This window comes from Camelina sativa, chromosome 13 (genome assembly GCF_030686135.1).
Source record: "Camelina sativa cultivar CO46 ecotype springtype chromosome 13, ASM3068613v1".
NCBI classification, from domain to species: Eukaryota; Viridiplantae; Streptophyta; class Magnoliopsida; order Brassicales; family Brassicaceae; genus Camelina; species Camelina sativa.
Window position 1 is genome coordinate 1,363,834 of NC_141892.1, and position 20,333 is coordinate 1,384,166.

Genomic DNA, 20,333 nt, shown 5'->3' on the forward strand with positions numbered 1-20,333 from the left:
AGTTTAAGTGCCTCATATCATTCACATTCCCTATGCACTCGCAGCTTGTTACATCTCAAGAGGTAAGTTCATCTCTTGAATGCCAACATACTTTTGCTGGAATCACAACATAAGTTTGAATACAGTTTTGTTTCTGGTTTGTAATCTTAAAGATTTCGGCTCACGTTGTTTATCGATCTCCGCCAGTTTTGATGAGGCTATTATAGTGCTAAGGTTTTGTTGTTCTACGACTTTCCTCCCCTGCATGTCACTGGAACTGAGACAGTACCTATTAGTTTTTCTTTTGCTAAAGGGTTTATCTGAAAATGATTCTTAATTGCAAGAGTTGTATAGACTTGGAGTTTAGTTAAATATAGAGGTAGATTAGATCTTGGAGAAACAAAATGCACGAGCTTGTGTGAACTTTTTGTATTTTACCTTTTGAAACTTAAATGAGATATTTTCAAAAGATGAACACAGTAATGTTGACAAAAAAAATACTCAAGTATGTGTGTGGTGGATCACGCCCCCTAGAGGAATACAGTAAAACAATGTGAATATACTTCGCATATACATAAAATGATCTCAAATCGGGAAGAAAGGCAAAAAAATACTTCTTCTATTTCTTATTTAGAAATTCAATAAAATGATCTTTTCTGGTTGAAAAAATAATATCCACATTAGTGGAGTTTGATATCCAAAAAAAAAAATGTTTTGTCATTTTAACAAAAAAAATGTTCCAATTTTACATTATATTTAGTAATATGGATATTATTTTTCCAACAAAAAAAATCAGGGTATAAAATTTCCAAATAAAAAATAGATAAGATATTTTTTGGTTTTTTTTTCATCTCAAATCTATATAGCAGAAATTTTCCAGCTAGGTTGTGTAAATCAGAACCAAGATTGTGAACAGTAAGTGAGTGATTGTTGTTATCTACTCTCTTCCTCAACCCTTGACTCTCCCAAAGGACAATTTTTTTGTGATATTTTACTTTGGTTGCAAATATAAGACTCTTCCAGAAGAAAATTCTTTGCAGCTTGCATAATACAAAGTTAAATTGCAAAAGAGAAAGAAGATAACAAAACAAAACAAAAAAGTGTAAAGTGATGCATTTTTTTTGCAGCTTTCGGAGTACAAAAGCATCGCAGAAGAAGCTCCTTCCGGTGCAAAGATAATTTTTATAAAATAAACATATAACTTATTTTTTGTACTTTACTCACTCATCAATTGATTTTGAAATGAAAATTAAAAAATTAACTCAATATTATATCATGTAAACACGCGTTGTAACTATCCAAAAACACCCAAAAGATTCGGAAAAAAATACTCAAGAACTTAAACAAAAAAAAAAGGATTGATCGAAAATCCTATATATATATATATAGGAGGTTTTTGACTTCTTGTAACATACATCATTAGTCATAGAAATTTTATTGATTTTTTTTTAAAAAATATATATATTTGAATCTACTTATTTTTATCTATATCATTGAGTTTACTTTGTCTACATGTATGTCGAGATGTACTTCATCACCACTTTATGTTGTTTACTCCTCGTGAGTAACATTAACACATGAGAGGGGACCTAGCACATATATATGAATATGAAGCGCACATTCAAGCACACAAACATAAACCATACGAGGATCAAAAACCTTAACACATGAAAGGGGACCTAGCACGACTCCTCGACACGTTTACCAATCAAATTTAGACAGCCTTTATATACACAAAGCCCTGAATATTTAAAAGATTAGAATCTTCATGTTTATACGAAGAACCAGTGGACTCGGTCCAAGGGTTAGTATGTTTTTTTTGGCCATCTTGTTATTACACGAAACATCAAACATGACGGGTCGTCTCTTTTAATCGTAAGGTTATTGCATGTTGGTTTGTCCTCGTGATTCGTTCTAAATCGAAGTATGGCGGCTAATAATTTCCACTGATGGTTAATCACCAGGTTTGCGGCTTCGTACCGGTGAAATAGAAGATGTTAATGTACTTTAAAATCTATGTACCGGTAGATTTAATTCTTTAGTTAATGTCTGATTTGAAAGATGTGATTTATATGTGTACCGTGAAAATTAAAATGAAAGAAAAAAAGTGCTCGTGTAAAAGTAGGAGGAAGTCATTACTTGTGACAAGACTTGAATTTGTGTAAATTATAGATCATTTAGTGAGTAGTGAGTACTAATTAAAAAAGATTGTACATCCATATAATAAATTAATATACTTACGAAAAAGAAAAAAAATAAGGTGAGCTAACACATTTATTTTTGGGCGAAGTATATTTAGATGTGGCAAAAAATTTGAGTGAAATGAGGGATGATGGAACAGAACAGAGAGTACGTGTTGATTTGTTATTACAAGGGCCACCCATTTTAAGAATAAACCTACTATCAGAAAAATGTGTTTCACTTTTGGAAAAATACTTAACCATGAAAACAACTATAAGTAGCTAAACACAACACAGTCACACTATGTCTTACTGAAGCCCTAACACTCTATAATGTTTTAGTTCAAAAATGATTCATATCCTAATGCTGACACCATTTTTGGGAATGAATCATTTCTCATTATTAGGGAATGGAACAGAGCCGGTGTTGAATATGTAATAACACCTAACGAGGGGCCAGTCGTTTTATAAATAAACATATGTACTAATAATAATAAAATGTGTTTTACTTTTGGAAAAATATTAGGCTATGAAAATAACCACAAGTGGCTAAACACAACACATGCACATTATGTCTTACTGGAGCCCTAAGACTCTATATAATATTCTACTAGTTCACAGTGCCTTTTTCAGGCAAATCCTAAGGTGTTTGCATGCCCTTGATTTGGTAGTCAATCCATTTGCCTACGTAGGTGTACTGTATATATGTACTAGATGTATATACATCTTTTTATATACCTTTTTCTGTTTTTTAGTTTAATATTTGAAGGGAACATTGTAGTAAATTAATAATTAGGCTTGAGAAATTTGGACTCAAAATCTATGGAAGCAATAACTGCTTTAGATTTGGTTATGACACATCCATGTGCAGATAACCCTTATCCTTTCCAATTCGTAATCTATAGCTACGATAGTAAATTTAAGATATAGAGATTTCATATATGTATCAACCATCGTTTCTTTATATAAAAAGAGTATTTTTCATTCTAGATAAATTGAAAAATTAGCAAGTAAATAAATAAATTTAAAATTTGGATTTAAATAAAATTGAAAACAAACTTTAATGATTTTGTAGATTTGGTTACTTCTAAGTTCTAAGTTCGAATGCACACTAAAACCAAAAACCAATAAATAGTCAGATCAATTTTGCTTTCACTATCCTTAGGCAAAAATAAAGTAGAATAATTGAAACCATAATTAAACTAAACGTCGACTTCAATCGAAGCATTGAACTGGAACGAAGAGATGATTATATAATATTTGCTAAAGTTCATAAACAAGAATCCAAACTATGTATATACGAACAATCTAACAAAATCCAGACAAGTTATAGTAGTATTTTGCTAGATTTTTTTTATATATGATTGGGAATATATATACATGTAACGAACAGTTCGGTCGGCGTTGAGGATAGATAATTGTAACAGTACTTAGCAGCTAACCATACAATTAGTGACACGTGGCCTCTCTTGAGTTTACCGTTGAAAGAATTATTTTCCACTTGCATATCTCAAACATGCATAGGTCTATCTATCATACATGCCGTACTATACTATCGACACCCAAAAATGGCCAACCCATTTTCTCAAATTATTTTCTCCATTTGAACACTGAATGCTAATCTTCGTTGTTGTTAATCATATATTGCTACGCAGAGAAAGGTAATTTTTTGTATAAATATTACATATTGTAAGCAATTTAATGATTAAAAGAGTTTGTAATATAATGGTTATTCGGTTGAATATAATTATGTTTCCTTTAAACTCATGTCGATATACCAATAACTCGTACAATACCAAACAATGAACACATGGAAAATACAGAAATGATAGTATGATCGCCGAGTAAGAGCATGTGCATTGGTGTAGGACAAATTTTGGTCCCTCAAATATATTAATCTTATTTTCAGAGTTTCTTAAGTTTGCATGTGCATTGGTGTAGGACAAAGTTTGGTCCCTCAAATTATATTAACCAAATGGATGTTCAAGATAGTCTAGAGTATTCTACATGTGTATAAATGATAGTTAAACCACATGGGAAACACTGTCTCTCCGCCCTTTTGAACATTGGACAAGTACATCAATACAGTGGAGATCCAATGACCACCGAGCTCTAGATTGGCCTGATCGTGAAAGTAGTCAACATGCCCTGAAGCCTTGAGAACAGCCTCAGGTGTGACACTGGGGCATTCAATTTCCAGCATATGCTCCTCATAAACGAAGTGCTGTAAAAAACACAAACATAGAGAAAAATCAAGATCAAAGTAAAAATAAACAAAATATTGTGTAAGTAAGTGAATAAATGAATGAATGATGCTTACTTACTTCACGCCAAAATTTGAGGATATTATTCTTAAGAGCGAAGCCAGGAGGACCGTAATCGTAAAAACCAGAGACACCACCGTAAATCTTGAAAGAAGGGAGGTAGAAAGAACGCCGCAGGAGAGTGTTCTACAAGGTTTGTCGGAAAATTTCACGGTCGTTTCCGGAGCTGAGCTGAGCCGGTTGTTGTTGTTCGGTAGGAGCGTCCATGGGTATGTGAACAACGGTGCGGGTTTGGAATCTACCATTAAACATTTTCAAAGAGACTTTCATCAATGACTGAAAGAAAGCTGCTTGCTAAATGATCTAAGTAACAAAACGTAATCCAGATTAACTTGGTCGTGACACAATACTACACACACTGATGATCAACTTGGTGACACAGTAAAATAATTGCTCAGACTTAAAGCCTCAAGTTTCTCTAGTCCCATATTGGAATTAACAATTCGAGACCAAACCAAACCAGCAAACAAACACAAATCGAGACATGAGAGAATCTACACAATGCACAAAACGATATAATCTTTTGCCAAGTTTAAAACAAACACCCCAAAATGATCTAAGTAAGTAACAAACGTACCTTGTGAGTAATTAACTGGTTCTGCTGCAATGGATTCGAAACTCTGTAGCTAGAGATGATTGTACTGTTCCCTAAAGTGTTGACAAACAGAACAAAAAACCCAGAAACGAAAGATTAAAAGACAAGACAAGACAACCCCAACTCTCGTTAAATTATCAATCAATCTCACAGTCTGATGGGTACAAACCTGGTTGCAACTAAAAAGAGTCGACACTTTAGCAGAAATCTTAGGAGAAATCTAATCGCTGCCGCCGATGTTTAACCGATGAAAGATCTCAAGTCAGGAGCTTGATGAACAGAGGAAGCTGAATCAATCAGGAACAAGCGAGACGATTTCAACGGCGGCGTTGATGAGACGAGAGAGATACACTATCGGAAGAGTAAGAGAAATCGAGGAGAGACTTACGAGAGGAAATCAAACCGAAGAAGAAGAAGGGAGACGAATTAGAGAAGAACGGCAGAGATGTAGCACACGCTGCCACGTGTAGCGAAGGACGGAGATAAATACGTCCTTTTTTAAGGAACGTCCCTTTGATAATTGGCGAATTTCTATTTAAATTTAATAATTTTATACTGAAGGACGCAGCAAAGGAACGCTGCTGCCCATGCTCTAAGAAGAGAGGATCCTGTTTTAGAGGGTCATCAAGGTCTTGTCACTTTGACCAGAACAAAAAAAAAGAGAGTCTTCTCCGTTATTATAACTATTGTTTTTTTTTTATTTTCCGTATTTCCACATTTATCATATTATAAAGTTCACTTCGTATGATGTGACCTATCATCAAGCCATGTATGTATGTATTATAAGGAGGATTTATGCTTCAACAATTTAGATTTTATTAATTACTAAGACTTGTGCGGTGGTGGATGCTATAAACATGATATGCAATTTAGATTTTATCGTGATTGTATCGTTATCAACACTTCTGTTTTTTAAATTGATATATTGAGTTTATAAAATTGGTTAACGAAAAAATCTCTAATAGTGACCATTAGATTATATCCTTAACATGGAAGTGGATTTTAGCACATAAGTAGAATAGATTAGTTTGTATAATAAATATATACATATATTTTTTGGGTAATAAAATATTTATTTGAAAAATAAAACAACACGTTTATCAAACCACAATATTATATTTTTATAGATTAAATAGATATTTCAGATATTACTCAAGCTTTATTCAAAGTACGGAAATTCATAACATAAATAAACACGTGATTACAAATTTTATCCAACTGTTTTTTTTTTTTTTTTGCGTTTGATGGACATTAGTGAAACTAGCGTTTGCGAGCTGCTGTTTCTCTTTGTGCGTTAAAGAAGACAGCCGCAACAGGGAGACCGAGATCGTACTCGACCGCAAATTTACGAGTGTTGAAGTGATCTCGCGAAGGGATATTGGGGAAGATAACACGTCTTTGCTTCTGCTTGAACAGAACAAACACAAACCTATGTATCCCTATGCTTGGCCTTGGCAATTCATAGCTCACCACCTCTTTTCCTATATTTGAATGCAAATCTTTATTTATATTTAACATTAATATATATAATATTCTATATAATTCAAGATTTATGACGAGGCCTTACCAAATGTAGCATCTGTTGTACCGGGAATGTTTGTAACGAGCCTATTGAAACGTTCAACAAATTAATGAATTAAAAAAAAAAAAAATTAACTAGGGTTTTAAAATTAAAGAAGTATTGATATAGCAATTCATATGGGATATGGGCCCCAAGTTATAAACAGGAAAGTAAAGAAACGTACCAGTGCAGGTGTTCTTTTAGAAAGGGGTCACTAGGACCTGGAACATCTGGGTCTATCATCACCTGTTTTGCATTTCAGTTGAGTTTTTACCATCAATAACAAAAAAGGTAAAAAATGGAATTGATTATAACTAATGGTATAGTTTATAAAATCATTATACTGTCCCTAAATCTTTTCCCCAAGGAGTCAGAAAATGGAAAACATTTAAGAGGAAAAGGAAGTGAACAGTTTGATATGTTTTGGAAAAAACCAGCAACCCCAACATTTTGATTTATATATATAAATATACATACCAAGGTGAAGAAGGATCTCAGATCACCACCATAGATCTCAACTCTAGGCTTGGAGGAGACAGAGGAAGGAAAGAGCTCATGGCCATTGGAGACTTGCTTCTTGTTATAACTCACATTCATCTTAGTTGTTGGAGTGAAGAAATCAAGAACATCTCCTAGCACTCTCCCCAGTATCAATGGCTCTATCACTCTAGTTCCCATATTCTCCATTTTCTTTGGTTAAGTTTCTTTCTCTTACTATATTTAATTGTGGGTTTAAGTGAACTTAGAGAAGAAAAAAAAGAGAGAGGTTTGTAGTGATGTGGAGACAAAGAAGGCGACCAAGACGTCTATTTATAGGGCTTTTCCAACTTAGAGAGAGACAGAAGAGAGAGAGAGAGAGAGAGAGAGAGAGATTAGGGGCAACCTAAAAGATTAATAGACATGAATTCCTAATAATTACGTGTTCTAACCTCACTTTTTCACTTCTCAATTTTTTGTTTGTTTAAACATTAAGTTACTAACGGCCTCATCTTTTAAGCGACTGACTTAAGGTGACTTAAAAATTATAAATTTAAGAAATATTAATACTATTGAACATAACCATGATAGTGTTTTTATAAATAATTTATTAAATATACAGTGTTCAATAGATTTCAATAACTACATATTTTGTGAAGTGTTAAAAAAACAATGATTTGAAAATATTTTTGTAGATAGAGGCCATTCTTGAGGTTTTTTTATTCATTATTTGAGTGCTTCAGTAACATTGTCATATCACGGTTTCAACCCCTATCTCTGACCATAACTTTATATATGAACCAAATCGCTAGATAATAGTCAATAATTGAGTTCACTAATCTATAGAATCCTAAAATCTTTTGAGTCACCAAGAACAAAAATCACTGGAGCCCAAAATTCGACAAAACTCGTAGGTAGCTAGACATCTCGGCGAATAAATTAATTCTAAGAGCTATAATTTACTCATTGGTCCATGAATTCAAAAATAATTTTCACTAGAAAATTTGATTGGCCAAGAGAATTAAGGAATTTGTTATATTAACAGTGTCATCGTACTTTGATTCTATTTACAACTGCGGATAAAATTATTGCTCAAAGGTCATTTCACTGTCGTAAGATGGGAGTTTTTGTCCTTTTGCATTATTAATGAAACTAATCAAAATTAACTTTAGTTACTATTGTTAAGGCATTAATCATATATTATACAAAACAAAGGCATAGTACTTAAATACAGTATATATACATATATGGACGAAGGCGTCGTGTAATAAAGTGGTAAAAAAATCAAATAAATTTTGCATTGTCAACTAAAAACGAGAAGAACAAAAAGAAGCAAATCACTCGAGGTTAAAAGAGAAAAAAATATCGCAGATTTGGGCCTCCTTGCTCGTGGAACGACAACGCATTGTCGAATTGATTCTATAGATGAAAATCTTATCTATAGAAATCAGTAAATCCTCCTTATACATGGCTTCTCTGTATAATTTGGTTACAAAACCTTAGAATTTTCTGAACTTTTTTACGAACACATATTTTTTAATCATAATCTGAAATACCTTAAGTGTGATGAAAATAACAAAATCCCTAGACAAATTATTTTATTAAAAAAAAAACACGAAAGGTTTTGTGGAATATAATTCCTATTATGGGTTCTCCACTAAATGATAAATTAATTTAATTTCTTAATAGAAGTAAGTCTTGATTGATACTTTATTCAAATTGGGTAATTAATCAGAGAATAAAGGCACAAAGCAAAATAGATAAACTTATTATAAACCTGATCACATCATTCACATAAGACAAATTCTCCAACAAGAAAAGAGAAACAACATCAAGGCGTTCAATTTTAGACAAGTAGACAAACGTATCAATTAGTTTAGAAAGCTTAATCCAAAAGAAGTAGCAACAACTCAGACCAATCTCCAAATGTTCAACTACAACGAACAAAGCCGGTTTACGAAAACCCAAGTATGGGAAGCGTTAGTCACTTTAGTGACAACGTAGTAGGATGTTACTGATTGGTTTAAACTGACCCGTTTCAAGTCGAAACTCACTGCAGGGCTAAGATCAAGGTCAGCCTCAAAACGGACCAGGATAAAAGAAAAGGATTTGTGATGAGGTATGAGATATCTGGTTTGAAAAACTACTTTGAAGCCTATCATTTTTAGGCTTGTAGATTGACCTATAGCAGAGTTAGGTTGATGCATTATTTTTAGTTGTCTCTAGACGCATTTTGGAGGGTTTGGACTAGGTTAAGCCGGACCAGTCAGTTAGCAGCACAAATGTACAATATTCTTCTTTGTATCCAGGACTTTGGCTGATCCGTTGCTGGCAAAACTCAAGAACTAGTTTACCTTGGTTTGGATTGAACAAAATGGAGGAGATGCAGAACAAATTCTTGAAGTGAGTGATCAATATGTCTATCACATTTCTGACCATATCGAAAAAAGGTAACAGATTTGGAATAACAAAACAACCAGGAACACTTACAAATCCAGCAATTGTCTTAAAGACACAACAAAATTCATAATCACTAATCCAATAAGAGAAAGCAAAAGACAAATAGCCAAAATGTTTTCTTGATTCTGGTTTGTAGAGTAGTAGGAAGAAGATCAACGGAGTCTTCTGGCTTCTCTCTCAGACTCGAGCAAGGTTAAGATATCACCTTCCCTCACTGGTCCTTTAACATTCCTCATGATGTAACGATCAGAGTCAGTGAACTTGACTCGAACCTGAGTGACCTGACCCCTGGAACCAGTCCTACCCATGACCTTAACCACCACAGCGTGCTTAATCTGAGAATCCATTCTGATAGAGAATAATAGACCAACCAAGAAGAACATTTAACATGATAAATTCACACAGCACACCAATGAAATGCATACAAAATCAGCAGCAAACAATACATAGTTTCATGTTAAGCAATCAAACTTTACAGAAGAATTAAGAATAACTTGTTACAGAAGCTAGGGATTGAATTATGTATCTAACAAAACAGAGGATAATTCTAATGACACAGATTCGATTCAACACAGAGTTAACCGAGAAAATAATGGTACGAGATTGCAATCGATTTCCCAGATGATACAACAGATAAGATTCGGTGAGCAAATGAAGAGAAACCTGTAGACGAAGGCTGACGGCGGAGAGAGGCAAAAACCCTAATTTTCCCAGAGACGCAAGAATGAGGGATTCCTTTTGATTTTTATAGGCCTGCTTAATTTCGGTACTCGGGTTTTCAATAACCGAATCGGTTCAGCTATTTTTTCAGTTTTATTTTCCCAGCCGGTTTGATTTGGATTGCACAAATCCATTTATGCCTTTGTATAAATTATTTATGGCGTTCACTTACATCATCTATTAGTCCAATTCTTTTTTTTTCCTTCTTCTTTTCATTGGTTTAAATTACACTGTTAGAATGTCCAAAAAAAAAAAAAATTACACTGTTATAGTCTTTTCATAAAGTTATACGATTGGTTCTATAACCTGTTGCAATTTTAAATTAGTATGGGTATTACTGTACCTTTTTTGTAGAGCATAGATGTATGTCTGTTTGACCAGAAACCAAATATTTATTTGTCTTTCCAAAAATTATAGTTAAGTTATTCAATTTTAGGATAAGTTTATAAAAACATTACATGAAATTTTTGACTTTAGATTTACCAAAAATGCTTTAACCAAATCTGCTCGAGGAATACTCATATCGCATTACACAAGGTTCAAAAGAAAACACCCTTCGATTCTTCTACTAAGAAATGTCTGCACGATCAAGCATATCAATCAAAGTCATTTTTCTTGGAAACCTAGGAGGAAGCCTCAAGATCATAGCATCTTCAATGTCAATAGGAAGATGAGTGGCAACAATCACAATCCCTCCCTTTTTCCTATGCTCTGCAATGATATACTCAAGCAATCTAACTCCTTCATCATCCAAAGCAACTGATGGTTCGTCCAAAAGCCAAATCGGTCGGTCGATAGCGAGGAGCCTTGCAAGTTGCAACCTTTTCCTCTGACCCATTGACAACATTCTTGACTTCTCTTTCACCAACCTCCCTAAACCCATTAGCTCCAATGCCGGTTGTGCTTTGCCGATTTTATTCTCGAGAAGCTCAAACCATTGGACATTGTCGAGTACAGTGAATCTCTCTTTGATGGCGTCTTTTAAAGAGATCCAGTTGAGTTGGAGTTTGTACTGTTGGAAGATTCCCGATTGAGTTATGTCGTGACCGTTCCAGAGGATTTCTCCAGCAGACGGTTTTGAGAATCCGGCTAACATTCTCAAGAAGGTTGATTTACCGGATCCGTTGGTTCCAGTTAAGACAAGTGCACCACCGTCATGAAGAGATACGTTCACATGTCTTAGAATCTGCTGCGCGTTTCTCATACAAGAGACGTTTTGAAGAAGAAGCCGCGGGATTTGAGGCCTCCTGATGGACATTGTTGGGAGAGATGATATTTCACACCCGTATCTGAAGGAAACATAGCCATTAGAGTAAATCATCTATGAACAAAAAAGGCAAACGAATTGTGTACAATTTAAGTTCAGAAACAGGATTGATCATAGAAGATATGAGTGCTAAATCTATGTCTAAAGAAACAGAGCAGCCATTAAGACTTAAAAAGTGTGCAAATCTATAAACAAAAGCTTTACGAATAGTATAGCTTAACTTCAGATACTGGACTGATCAACACAGGACAATTAATATTCACCGGTTATGCAAAACACAGTTTTTTTCTAAGATCACCACATATATAATAATTAAACAATGCAGTGGCGAAGTACACATGAATCCGAGTGGTAGAGATTCTAAGATCAAAACTTGAGTTGCAGATCCTAAAGGTGGAGACCATTCCGTAAATTTTACAGAATAATTAGTAAGAAACTAGAGAACTGGAACCTAAAGTTGAGAGCTGATTTTAAAGAACGCGATTCAATTATAGACGGATCACAAGGTCGGATAAAAAAGACAGATCAAACCGACCACAGTTTCGTAAAGAACCCTAGCTTTAGATATGTACAGACAGCTCAGAAATCAAAAAGAGAAATAAGAAGGAAATCTACAGATAAAATCTCAGATAAGAACTATTCAAAGACAAAGACACAAACTTTCGTAAAACCAATGATCTCAAGATAAAACCCATATTCACAAAATGAACTTCATACCTGAAAAAAATCGAACCAGGAGAGAGTGATTGAAGAAGAAGATGCGATTCCGAGAAAGTGAAATGGTCGATTTTGCAGAGAAGAGGATTCTCTTTGGTTTGGTTTAGGGTTTGTCGTTTTGATAACCGACCGTGAATTTTATGATCAAACCAATAAATTTGTCGGCTCACCTACGGGATCAATCTAATTCAACTGGTCCAACCCGGTTTAGTCTTTTTTTTTTAATTTCTTTTCCAAAAATCAGAACAGTTTAAGTGCCTCATATCACTCACTATCAAGATAAACCGTAGCAACGGTCGTGAAGTGTGATGGCTTGATGGGCTAGTGGCTACAAGAAACAAAAAAATAGACTTTCAATTTAGTTTCATATTCGTCGTATATGAGGCACTTAAATCCATTCTGATAGAGAATAGACCAACATGAAAAATTCAGTGAATTTCTCTCAAGAGCAATCATGTATAAGGAACTCAACTCACCTTATGCTCTCAAGAGAAATCATGTATACGGAAGCACTTCACCATCTTGCCGAAATTGATACAAGTTATCAATCTTTCCTTTCTGATGAAGAGTGGACAAGAGCAGAGTTGTAAATTACACTATTATAGTATGATAACTGATAACAATAAATAATGATTTCCTTGAAATTACCCAAAACTTAGAAGGTAAATTCAAAAGAAACGATCGCTTTTTGCAGATGTTAAGATAGTCATCAGTCTTTAAGGTAAGGGTGAATAATCAGCAGATCATCTAGTCTACCTTGCATACTTAACAGCTTTGATCTAAGTAAAAACTTCATATTTACCAACAAAAAATAAAAATTTGAGGTTTTGATCCACGTCCTTGTTAAATTTAGGCTTATCTTGGGCTTCCAACTAAAAACCAATTGGCAATTAATGGATTGACCATAACTAGGACTTGGTTTGTATCCCAACAATCTCCCCTTCAAACCAAGGACCACATATAGGATTTTAACTTGCCTCCTCGAGATGATAACTCCATCTCGAACCGATCCCACTTGGACCGATAATAAACCCCTTCTTGGGCCCCCATTACTCGGGTTAACAAGAGGCATGTCCGTATCCACTTTTCTACGTCTATCAGAATTTTAACCTTGGGCTCTGATACCATGTTAAATTTGGGCTTATCTTGGGTTTCTAACTAAAAACCAATTGACAATTAATGGATTGACCCTAACTGGGACTTGATTTGTATCCCAACAGCCCTTGAGGGTCACACTTTAGGTTATTTTTGACCTTTTCAGTATTGTATATGGAAGACTATGAAGTCAAAGTCCCTTCAAGCTTTGGGATGTCAAGTTGATGCGGTTTTTCCAGAGAAGAAGGCTGGTGATCGCTGGACTAGTATGAGGGTGACCAATCTTACAGTGAGAAACCAGTCTTTGTTTTATTAACTTAGTGGATGAGGGTCTTTTTTAGAAACCAGTCTGAGTTTAAAGTATCAGAGAGGAGAATTTTTGCTTGGATGAGGGTCTTTTCTAGACGGTCCGGTGAAGATCCTTTACTTGTAAGAAGGCTCTGATCATTAAAGTCAAATTATATGTGAATCATACGCTCTGCTTTTGGTTTTACCTCCAATATCCATGCGACTGCTGTAGAAACATTTATTTCTTATTGGAAATAAAAGAACAAGTTCATGTTTATTACAATATAAACCAACATATCGAAACTAGTAAAAAAAGAAAAACACATTTGAGAAACAGACCAAAATGATAGAAGCACAAAACTCATATTATCTCAATCTTTCCTTCCTTTTCTTCTTCTTCTTCTTCATCTTTTGTTCTTTCAGAGCCTTGAGACATTGATAGGGTGATGAGCTACAATGTGATTATAGACGGCAAGTGTGAGAAAATCGTCAAGCTCAGGTGCAGTGCACTGCTTTGTAAACATCTTGCAAGCTTCCTTATACATTCCTTTCTTGAACTTGTCTTTCCCAACTTCTTTCTCAATTCTTTCCATCTCTTCTTCCACTACTCTCCCAAACAACTCTTTACTCACCCGAACTCCTAGCCCGTCTCCATCCAGTTCCACTCCATACCTAATCCACTGCCAGTTCTGGACACGGCTTATCTCGGCCGTAGCTGCGTCCTCCATTAGGTTATATAGTGGCACAGATCCTGATCCTGTTAACCACCCGGCTAAGTATTGGATTCCCACACGTGTGTTCAGCCTTAGACCCTCGAGTGTTCGCACTCCTCGCGGTATTTGAAGCAGATCCTCCTCTGTTATCGCGGATGCGTCTTCGCGCTTCATTGATTTGATTTGGTTTGGATTTTTGCCCATGTGGCCTGTGAATGCTTCCACGCAGATTGGGATGAGTCCTGGATGAGCCGCCCATGTTCCATCATGCCCTGCTCTTACTTCTCTCAGCTTATCTTTCCTCACAAGATCCAATGCCATCTCATTCGCTTTCTGGTCATCTCTTATCGGAATCTGAGCCGCCTGATCATCACAGCACACCACTTAAATAATTCAAGATCATTTATACCTGACGTTATAATATTGCACTGAGCGTTCAAGTTTGAAACAGAGATATGTATATAGTAGTCGTCCTAGTGAGTAGTGAACTAGTGTTAGTTAAGAGGGGACTAACCATGCCGCCCATGGCGTGGACACCGCGCTTATGACAAGTACGGATGAGAAGATCCGAGTAACTTCTCATGAAATGCTGTCCCATGCCGACTAGGACACGGTCTGGTAAGAGACGGTCAGGGTGAGACTGGAAGGTCTTGACATAGCTGAAGATATAATCCCACCTTCCACAGTTCAAACCAACCGAGTGATCACGCAGTTCATATAGTATCTCATTCATCTGGAAAACAGCGGGGAGGGTCTCGATCAGTATTGTCGCTCTAATGCTTCCTCTCTCTATTCCAGCCATCTTCTCTGCTCGCTCGAACACACTGTTCCATATCTTTGCTTCCCTGTCAAGAAACCAAAAGCAACCAAATTAATCCTAAACCGAAAACATCAATTCAATGACTGAACCGGGTCGGTCTGGAGAGGTACCTAGAATGTTCCATTTTGGGGAGATAGAAAAAGGGTCCAAAACCGGAACCTTGAGTCTGTCTAAATTTTGCGTAGTTGTGGAAGAAGTAAAGGCCAAAATCGACAAGACATCCAGTGGCAGGTTCACCGTCGATGAGGATGTGAGCCTCCGGGAGATGCCAACCTCTTGGCCGGACAAATAGCTTAGCAGTTTGGTCGTTAAGCTTGTAAACTCTGTTCCTTGACTTGTCGTGGAATGTAATGGATCCATCCACTGCATCTTTCAAGTTCACATGCCCTCTCATCAGATTCTCCCAACTCGGAGACAACGCGTCCTCAAAATCAGCCTATTCAAACCCCCAAAAAAGATATTAACTTGATTTCCATGTCGTGTATTCTAACAGACGCATTACAAATCGAGGCGATAGAAAAAAACCGAACCGGATCGAACGCCAAGGATATCAAATTAAATCAAAGTAGACCATACCGAACAGATTTGTTATTAATTAGCATTCACACAAGGAACCGAGCATCAAACCAAATCAAAACTAGAACCGATACAAACACAACTACTAAATTTGGCCAATCACTCCCAGTTCAAGCTTTAAATTATAAACTCAACCAGACTCGACTGAAACCAAATTGAAGTCGGTCCAATTACAAGTTTTGAATTGTATAAAACTTTAAACCAAATCCAGTCAAATTGTCTATTATCAAACCGTATCCAATTGCGGCCAAACCCAACCCGAACCGGGTCCAATATACGAAAACATGGTAAAACAAAAATAGAATGAGAAAGGGAATATAAACTGACCATGAAGACTTTAGCTCCGGAGTTAAGAGCGTTGATGATCATCTTCCTCTCGACCGGACCGGTGATCTCAACTCTTCGGTCAGCAACGGCGGGAGGGACGGAGGCACAGACCCAATCACCGTCCCTGATGAACTTAGTGGAAGGATCAAACCCAGGAACGCCTCCGGAGTTGTAACGCCGTCGTGCCTCTCTCCGGCACTCCATAGCGTACCTCACGTGCCCACGAAACTCTCTCTGTAACTCAGCCACGAACCCAAGAGAGCTTCTCTCGTCAGAATCTTGGCGAAGATTTGGTCGTACCGTCCTCTAACCTCCACACCATCCGGCGCATCGTAGACGGCGACGTTTGGTCGATAAACTGAGGTCTCAAGTTCCATATTTTTGCCTTTTTCTTTCCAAATTTTTTGTACGTGTATAAAGATATCTGATCGTATTATGAGTTATAAAGGTGGCAATGGATAGGTATAATTGGGGATACACATTGACATGTGTGCCTCTTTTCGGAGAGTGTGCCAAGTTATGTATGATTTTCGTCATCATATCGGTTAGGATAGGATTATCTCAAATTTTATACATGTATCATGTATGTTGTATCCATATAATAGTTTTTACCAACAAAAAAAAATCAAGATAACAGTAATGTCCTTTTATACAACAATGTGTTAGGCGACTTTGGAAATACAACTGTTGATAGATGACCAACAAACAAAGAAAACGTGATTGTTAGGATATGAAATCCAATTTTTTCTAGTGAGTTGAAGTAAAATTATAGAACAGTTTTGAGAAGATTATACACAATAATAACATAACTAAGCACATGCATTCATATTATTATTCAAAAACACCTTATTCAATAAATGACTTGATTTTGGGGGAATTATTTTTGTCAAAACTTTTGTTAAACATGTTAATATATTACTCTGTTATAACACTTTTTATATTACTTTGTTATAACACTTTTTGATACTTGATTGAATCTTTATCAAAATACCAATTATCATTAAATGATATTTAAAATCTTAATTACTTAGCAAAATTAATACATTGACCAAGGCTTTTTTTTTTCTTTAATTAAATCCATCGAAGTCTACTTAAGAAGTTAGGTTGTCTATTGAGCTAAAAAAACAAAAAAAAAAGTTAGTTGTATGCCTTCTATTGTACTCGTATTAAACAAACACAAAGGTTAGTTGAAAAGATGGATCACCTCTCTAATTTTTTGTTTGTCATGGTTTTGTGTATCGGGTTGTGTAATGCAGCTCTGTTTGGAAAAAATCTAGTACAATTTAAGAATTCTGTTAGTTCAGGAAAACAAATCAATATCTTTTGTAAATTGAACAATCACCAACTTTTCATAGTTTTTTTAAAACATGGAGAAATCTATAATTATAGTTTTCATGGTCAATTTGTTATCACAAACAAAATGGATTGTGACATAAGGGAAGGAGATCTTAAATTTGTAAGGATAAGGGCATATCAAGGTTCTAGTGGCGCATTTGATCACGGCAAAACGAATTATTGGGATGTGAGAGAAAATGGAATTTACTTTACACATGGTAAAGATGTACCAAAATTAGCGTATAAATGGTAAAGAAGCGTCAAAATTATAATGTATATGGTTCTAAAGTATCTTTAAAATAAAACTTATTTATATTTATATTATTTATTATTTCCTATTTTTTTTGTTATTAGAATGGATCCTGTTAATAAAATATTGCAATAGCATTTACTGTGTATGTGACTATCTCGATGGATTTAGAAATGCTTTTGTTTAGAAAAAAACAATAAATGTAGATTACAAAAATATAAAGAAATTTTATATTCCTTTTTAAAACGAAAATTTTCATATACAATGAGTTAGGAGACCTTATAAATACAATTAAAGATGATATGTTGTTGTTGATAGATGGACAAACAAAGGAGATAACGTGATTGTTAGGAAATCAATTTTTTTCTAGTGAGTTCAAGTAAAATTATAATACAGTTTTGAGAAGATTATCCACAATAATAACAGAACTAAGCACATGCGTTGCATATTATTACTCAACAACATCTTATTCAACAAATGGCATGATTTTGGGGATGTAAAAAAAAAAGTATTTTTGTCAAAACTTTTGTTAAACATGTTAATAGATTACCAAAATACCGATTATCATTCAATTATATTTCAAATCTTAATTAGTTAGCAAAATTATTACATGGAGAAGCACCATTGAATTGCAAAATCAAACCTAGCTAGGAGGGATGCATAAAAAAACGAAATAATATGTGGTTCATCAAAATTATCTCATTAAAGAAAGTACTGAACAAAGCGATATTTAAATTGATTGTACAAATTGAATTGAATCTTAAAAGAAAAAGAAAAAAAAAGGACTACAAAAACATTAGGAACAAACTCCATTAAACTAGCACACACCACCAAGAGCCCTAAACACGGCTTCAGAGAAACTCCCTCACCAAATCATTACTACAAAACCAAAATCAACACTTCAAATCCAAAGTCAGAGTCCAAAAACTAAAGTCAACCCTCTTCCAAATTTCTCCCCAATTTAACCAAATAAAATTAGGGCCAAACCAAACCATAATTATTAAGAGCAAATTGGACATAAAACCAAACCATTCTCATTACACTCCAAACACTTAACCATACTCTTCTTGTCTTTCTCCATAACTTTGCAACTACCATTGCAAACCACACACATCACAAACCTCATACCTCCGCATCCACGGCAGCAACCTCCTCCTAGCCTCGCCGCCGGGATACCTTCGAGTAAAATCCCTAATTTGCCCTCTTCCTCTAACTTCATCACTTCCTCAACACTTCCTACCATCCTCCCTTTCACGAACACAGCTGGTATCTTCACCTGTTTCGCTCCCACGAGTCCCCTGATCTCTTCCTTAAACACCGAGTGCATCGACACGTCCCTCTCCGAGAATCTAACTTCGTGAGAATCTAGTATCGATCTCACCACATTGCAATCCTCAAACGTCTTCCTTATCCCTCTGAGAGTTGTAATGTATATAACCACCGAGTTCTCTCCTCCCGGTGGACATTTCACCGGGAAATTCTCAAGGATTCTCTCTGTTTTTCTCCCCTCTTGGACCACCGGAGAGATCACCATCTTGATCTGCTCTTGCTCTTGAGACAACTCTCTCTCGTAAGAAGCCACGAGATCTGGATCGAACATTGGACTATAACTCTTCCTCCTCTGAGTCTGAGCAATCACCAACGAAGGCTCTTCAGATTTCAAAGGGAAACTCAAACGCATGACGCCTCTCTTGGGAGTTTCGAGAAGAATGTTCTTCGGCTTCAGAATCTGACTCGGACTCACACCTCTCGAGTTGTTGTTATTATTATTATTCCCTCCTCTGTTGTTGTTCTCTTTACCACCAAATCTCTTACTACTCCCTCTCTTCGGAGACTCAACACTATTGTTAGTAGACTTCACCGGAGTCTTCCATGATTTCCCGAAAATGCTACGAGATTTGGGACTAATCAACTTCTGTGGATTATTAGTAGAAACGTGCATTGAATCTTCAAGATCTTCCATAAGTTCCCAAGTGTTGATAATCTCCGGATCATCTCTCTTTACAGATCTCCTTGGTTTGATCACAGATTCATCAAAGACTTCTCCTTTCGTGAGTTCCTGTAGTAACTTAGGAGGAGGAGGAGGAGAAGTCTCTGCTCTTTCTTCGATATCGAGATGACCATAAGTAGTTGAAGTAAGAGAGACAATGTGATCGCCGCCATTGTTGACTCTAATCTCTCTTATCAGTTTCTTCTTGCCTAGTTTCGAAGAAACACAACCCATCTCTCTCTCTCTCTCTCTTGATGATTTTCACTGTGAGAAGTTTTTATTTTTATTTTTTTGGGGGAAGAACAGAGATTGAAGAAGAAGAAGAAAGGAGTTATTTCGTTTTTATTTTCGAAAATTGTTAATTACTTTCAACGGTCATATTTTTTCGAACGGACATTGTGGAAGTGTGAAGTGGATCGAGAGATTTTTGTCGGAAGTCCCTCATCTTTATGTTTTTATTTAGATTTTACCGTGTAGTCTTTTAAATTTTTCTAATTGGCCGTCATTATGTAGTACCCGAAACTTATAATTTATTTCATTTTCCTCCCTAGAGTATTTTTTTTGTTTCATTTATACCCCTTGGACTCTTTTACTATTTCTTCGTCTTGATTCTTTCAATTGCAGACTGCAGACAACGGTTCTATTTATTGTACGTTAAG

The 20,333-nt window shown here is 35.6% G+C and overlaps 4 protein-coding genes, 1 long non-coding RNA gene and 1 pseudogene across 6 annotated transcripts; 1 reads left to right on the forward strand and 5 right to left on the reverse strand.

Moving 5' to 3' along the window:
• The first annotated feature begins 17 nt into the window (after nt 1-17).
• Nucleotides 18-309, forward strand: LOC147929106 (uncharacterized). Its single transcript, XR_015577417.1, has 2 exons — nt 18-62; nt 153-309. It is a non-coding gene; the product is annotated as an uncharacterized LOC147929106 (long non-coding RNA).
• Nucleotides 310-6,174: 5,865 nt separating this feature from the next.
• On the reverse strand, nt 6,175-7,515 carry LOC147929107 (protein TERMINAL FLOWER 1-like). Its single transcript, XM_087480391.1, has 4 exons — nt 7,117-7,515; nt 6,824-6,885; nt 6,646-6,686; nt 6,175-6,559 (listed from the first exon to the last, which is right to left on the reverse strand). Exons 1-4 carry the CDS (start codon nt 7,324-7,326, stop codon nt 6,339-6,341), a joined length of 534 nt encoding a protein of 177 aa, XP_087336517.1. The 5' UTR covers nt 7,327-7,515; the 3' UTR covers nt 6,175-6,338.
• Nucleotides 7,516-9,520: 2,005 nt separating this feature from the next.
• On the reverse strand, nt 9,521-10,351 carry LOC104734407 (small ribosomal subunit protein eS28z/eS28y). The gene is made up of 2 exons (XM_019234963.2): nt 10,240-10,351; nt 9,521-9,924 (listed from the first exon to the last, which is right to left on the reverse strand). Exon 2 carries the CDS (start codon nt 9,921-9,923, stop codon nt 9,729-9,731), a length of 195 nt encoding a protein of 64 aa, XP_019090508.1. The 5' UTR covers nt 9,924; nt 10,240-10,351; the 3' UTR covers nt 9,521-9,728.
• Nucleotides 10,352-10,687: 336 nt separating this feature from the next.
• LOC147929108 (ABC transporter I family member 1) lies at nt 10,688-12,570 on the reverse strand. Its single transcript, XM_087480028.1, has 2 exons — nt 12,281-12,570; nt 10,688-11,585 (listed from the first exon to the last, which is right to left on the reverse strand). Exon 2 carries the CDS (start codon nt 11,552-11,554, stop codon nt 10,865-10,867), a length of 690 nt encoding a protein of 229 aa, XP_087336154.1. The 5' UTR covers nt 11,555-11,585; nt 12,281-12,570; the 3' UTR covers nt 10,688-10,864.
• Nucleotides 12,571-13,887: 1,317 nt separating this feature from the next.
• Nucleotides 13,888-16,520, reverse strand: LOC104734409 (malate synthase-like; annotated as a pseudogene). The gene is made up of 4 exons (XR_015577566.1): nt 16,100-16,520; nt 15,307-15,632; nt 14,891-15,221; nt 13,888-14,739 (listed from the first exon to the last, which is right to left on the reverse strand). The product of XR_015577566.1 is annotated as a malate synthase-like (transcript).
• A 1,843-nt stretch (nt 16,521-18,363) lies between these two features.
• On the reverse strand, nt 18,364-20,048 carry LOC104734410 (uncharacterized). The gene has a single exon (XM_010453980.3). It carries the CDS (start codon nt 19,906-19,908, stop codon nt 18,685-18,687), a length of 1,224 nt encoding a protein of 407 aa, XP_010452282.1. The 5' UTR covers nt 19,909-20,048; the 3' UTR covers nt 18,364-18,684.
• Nucleotides 20,049-20,333: the final 285 nt, after the last annotated feature.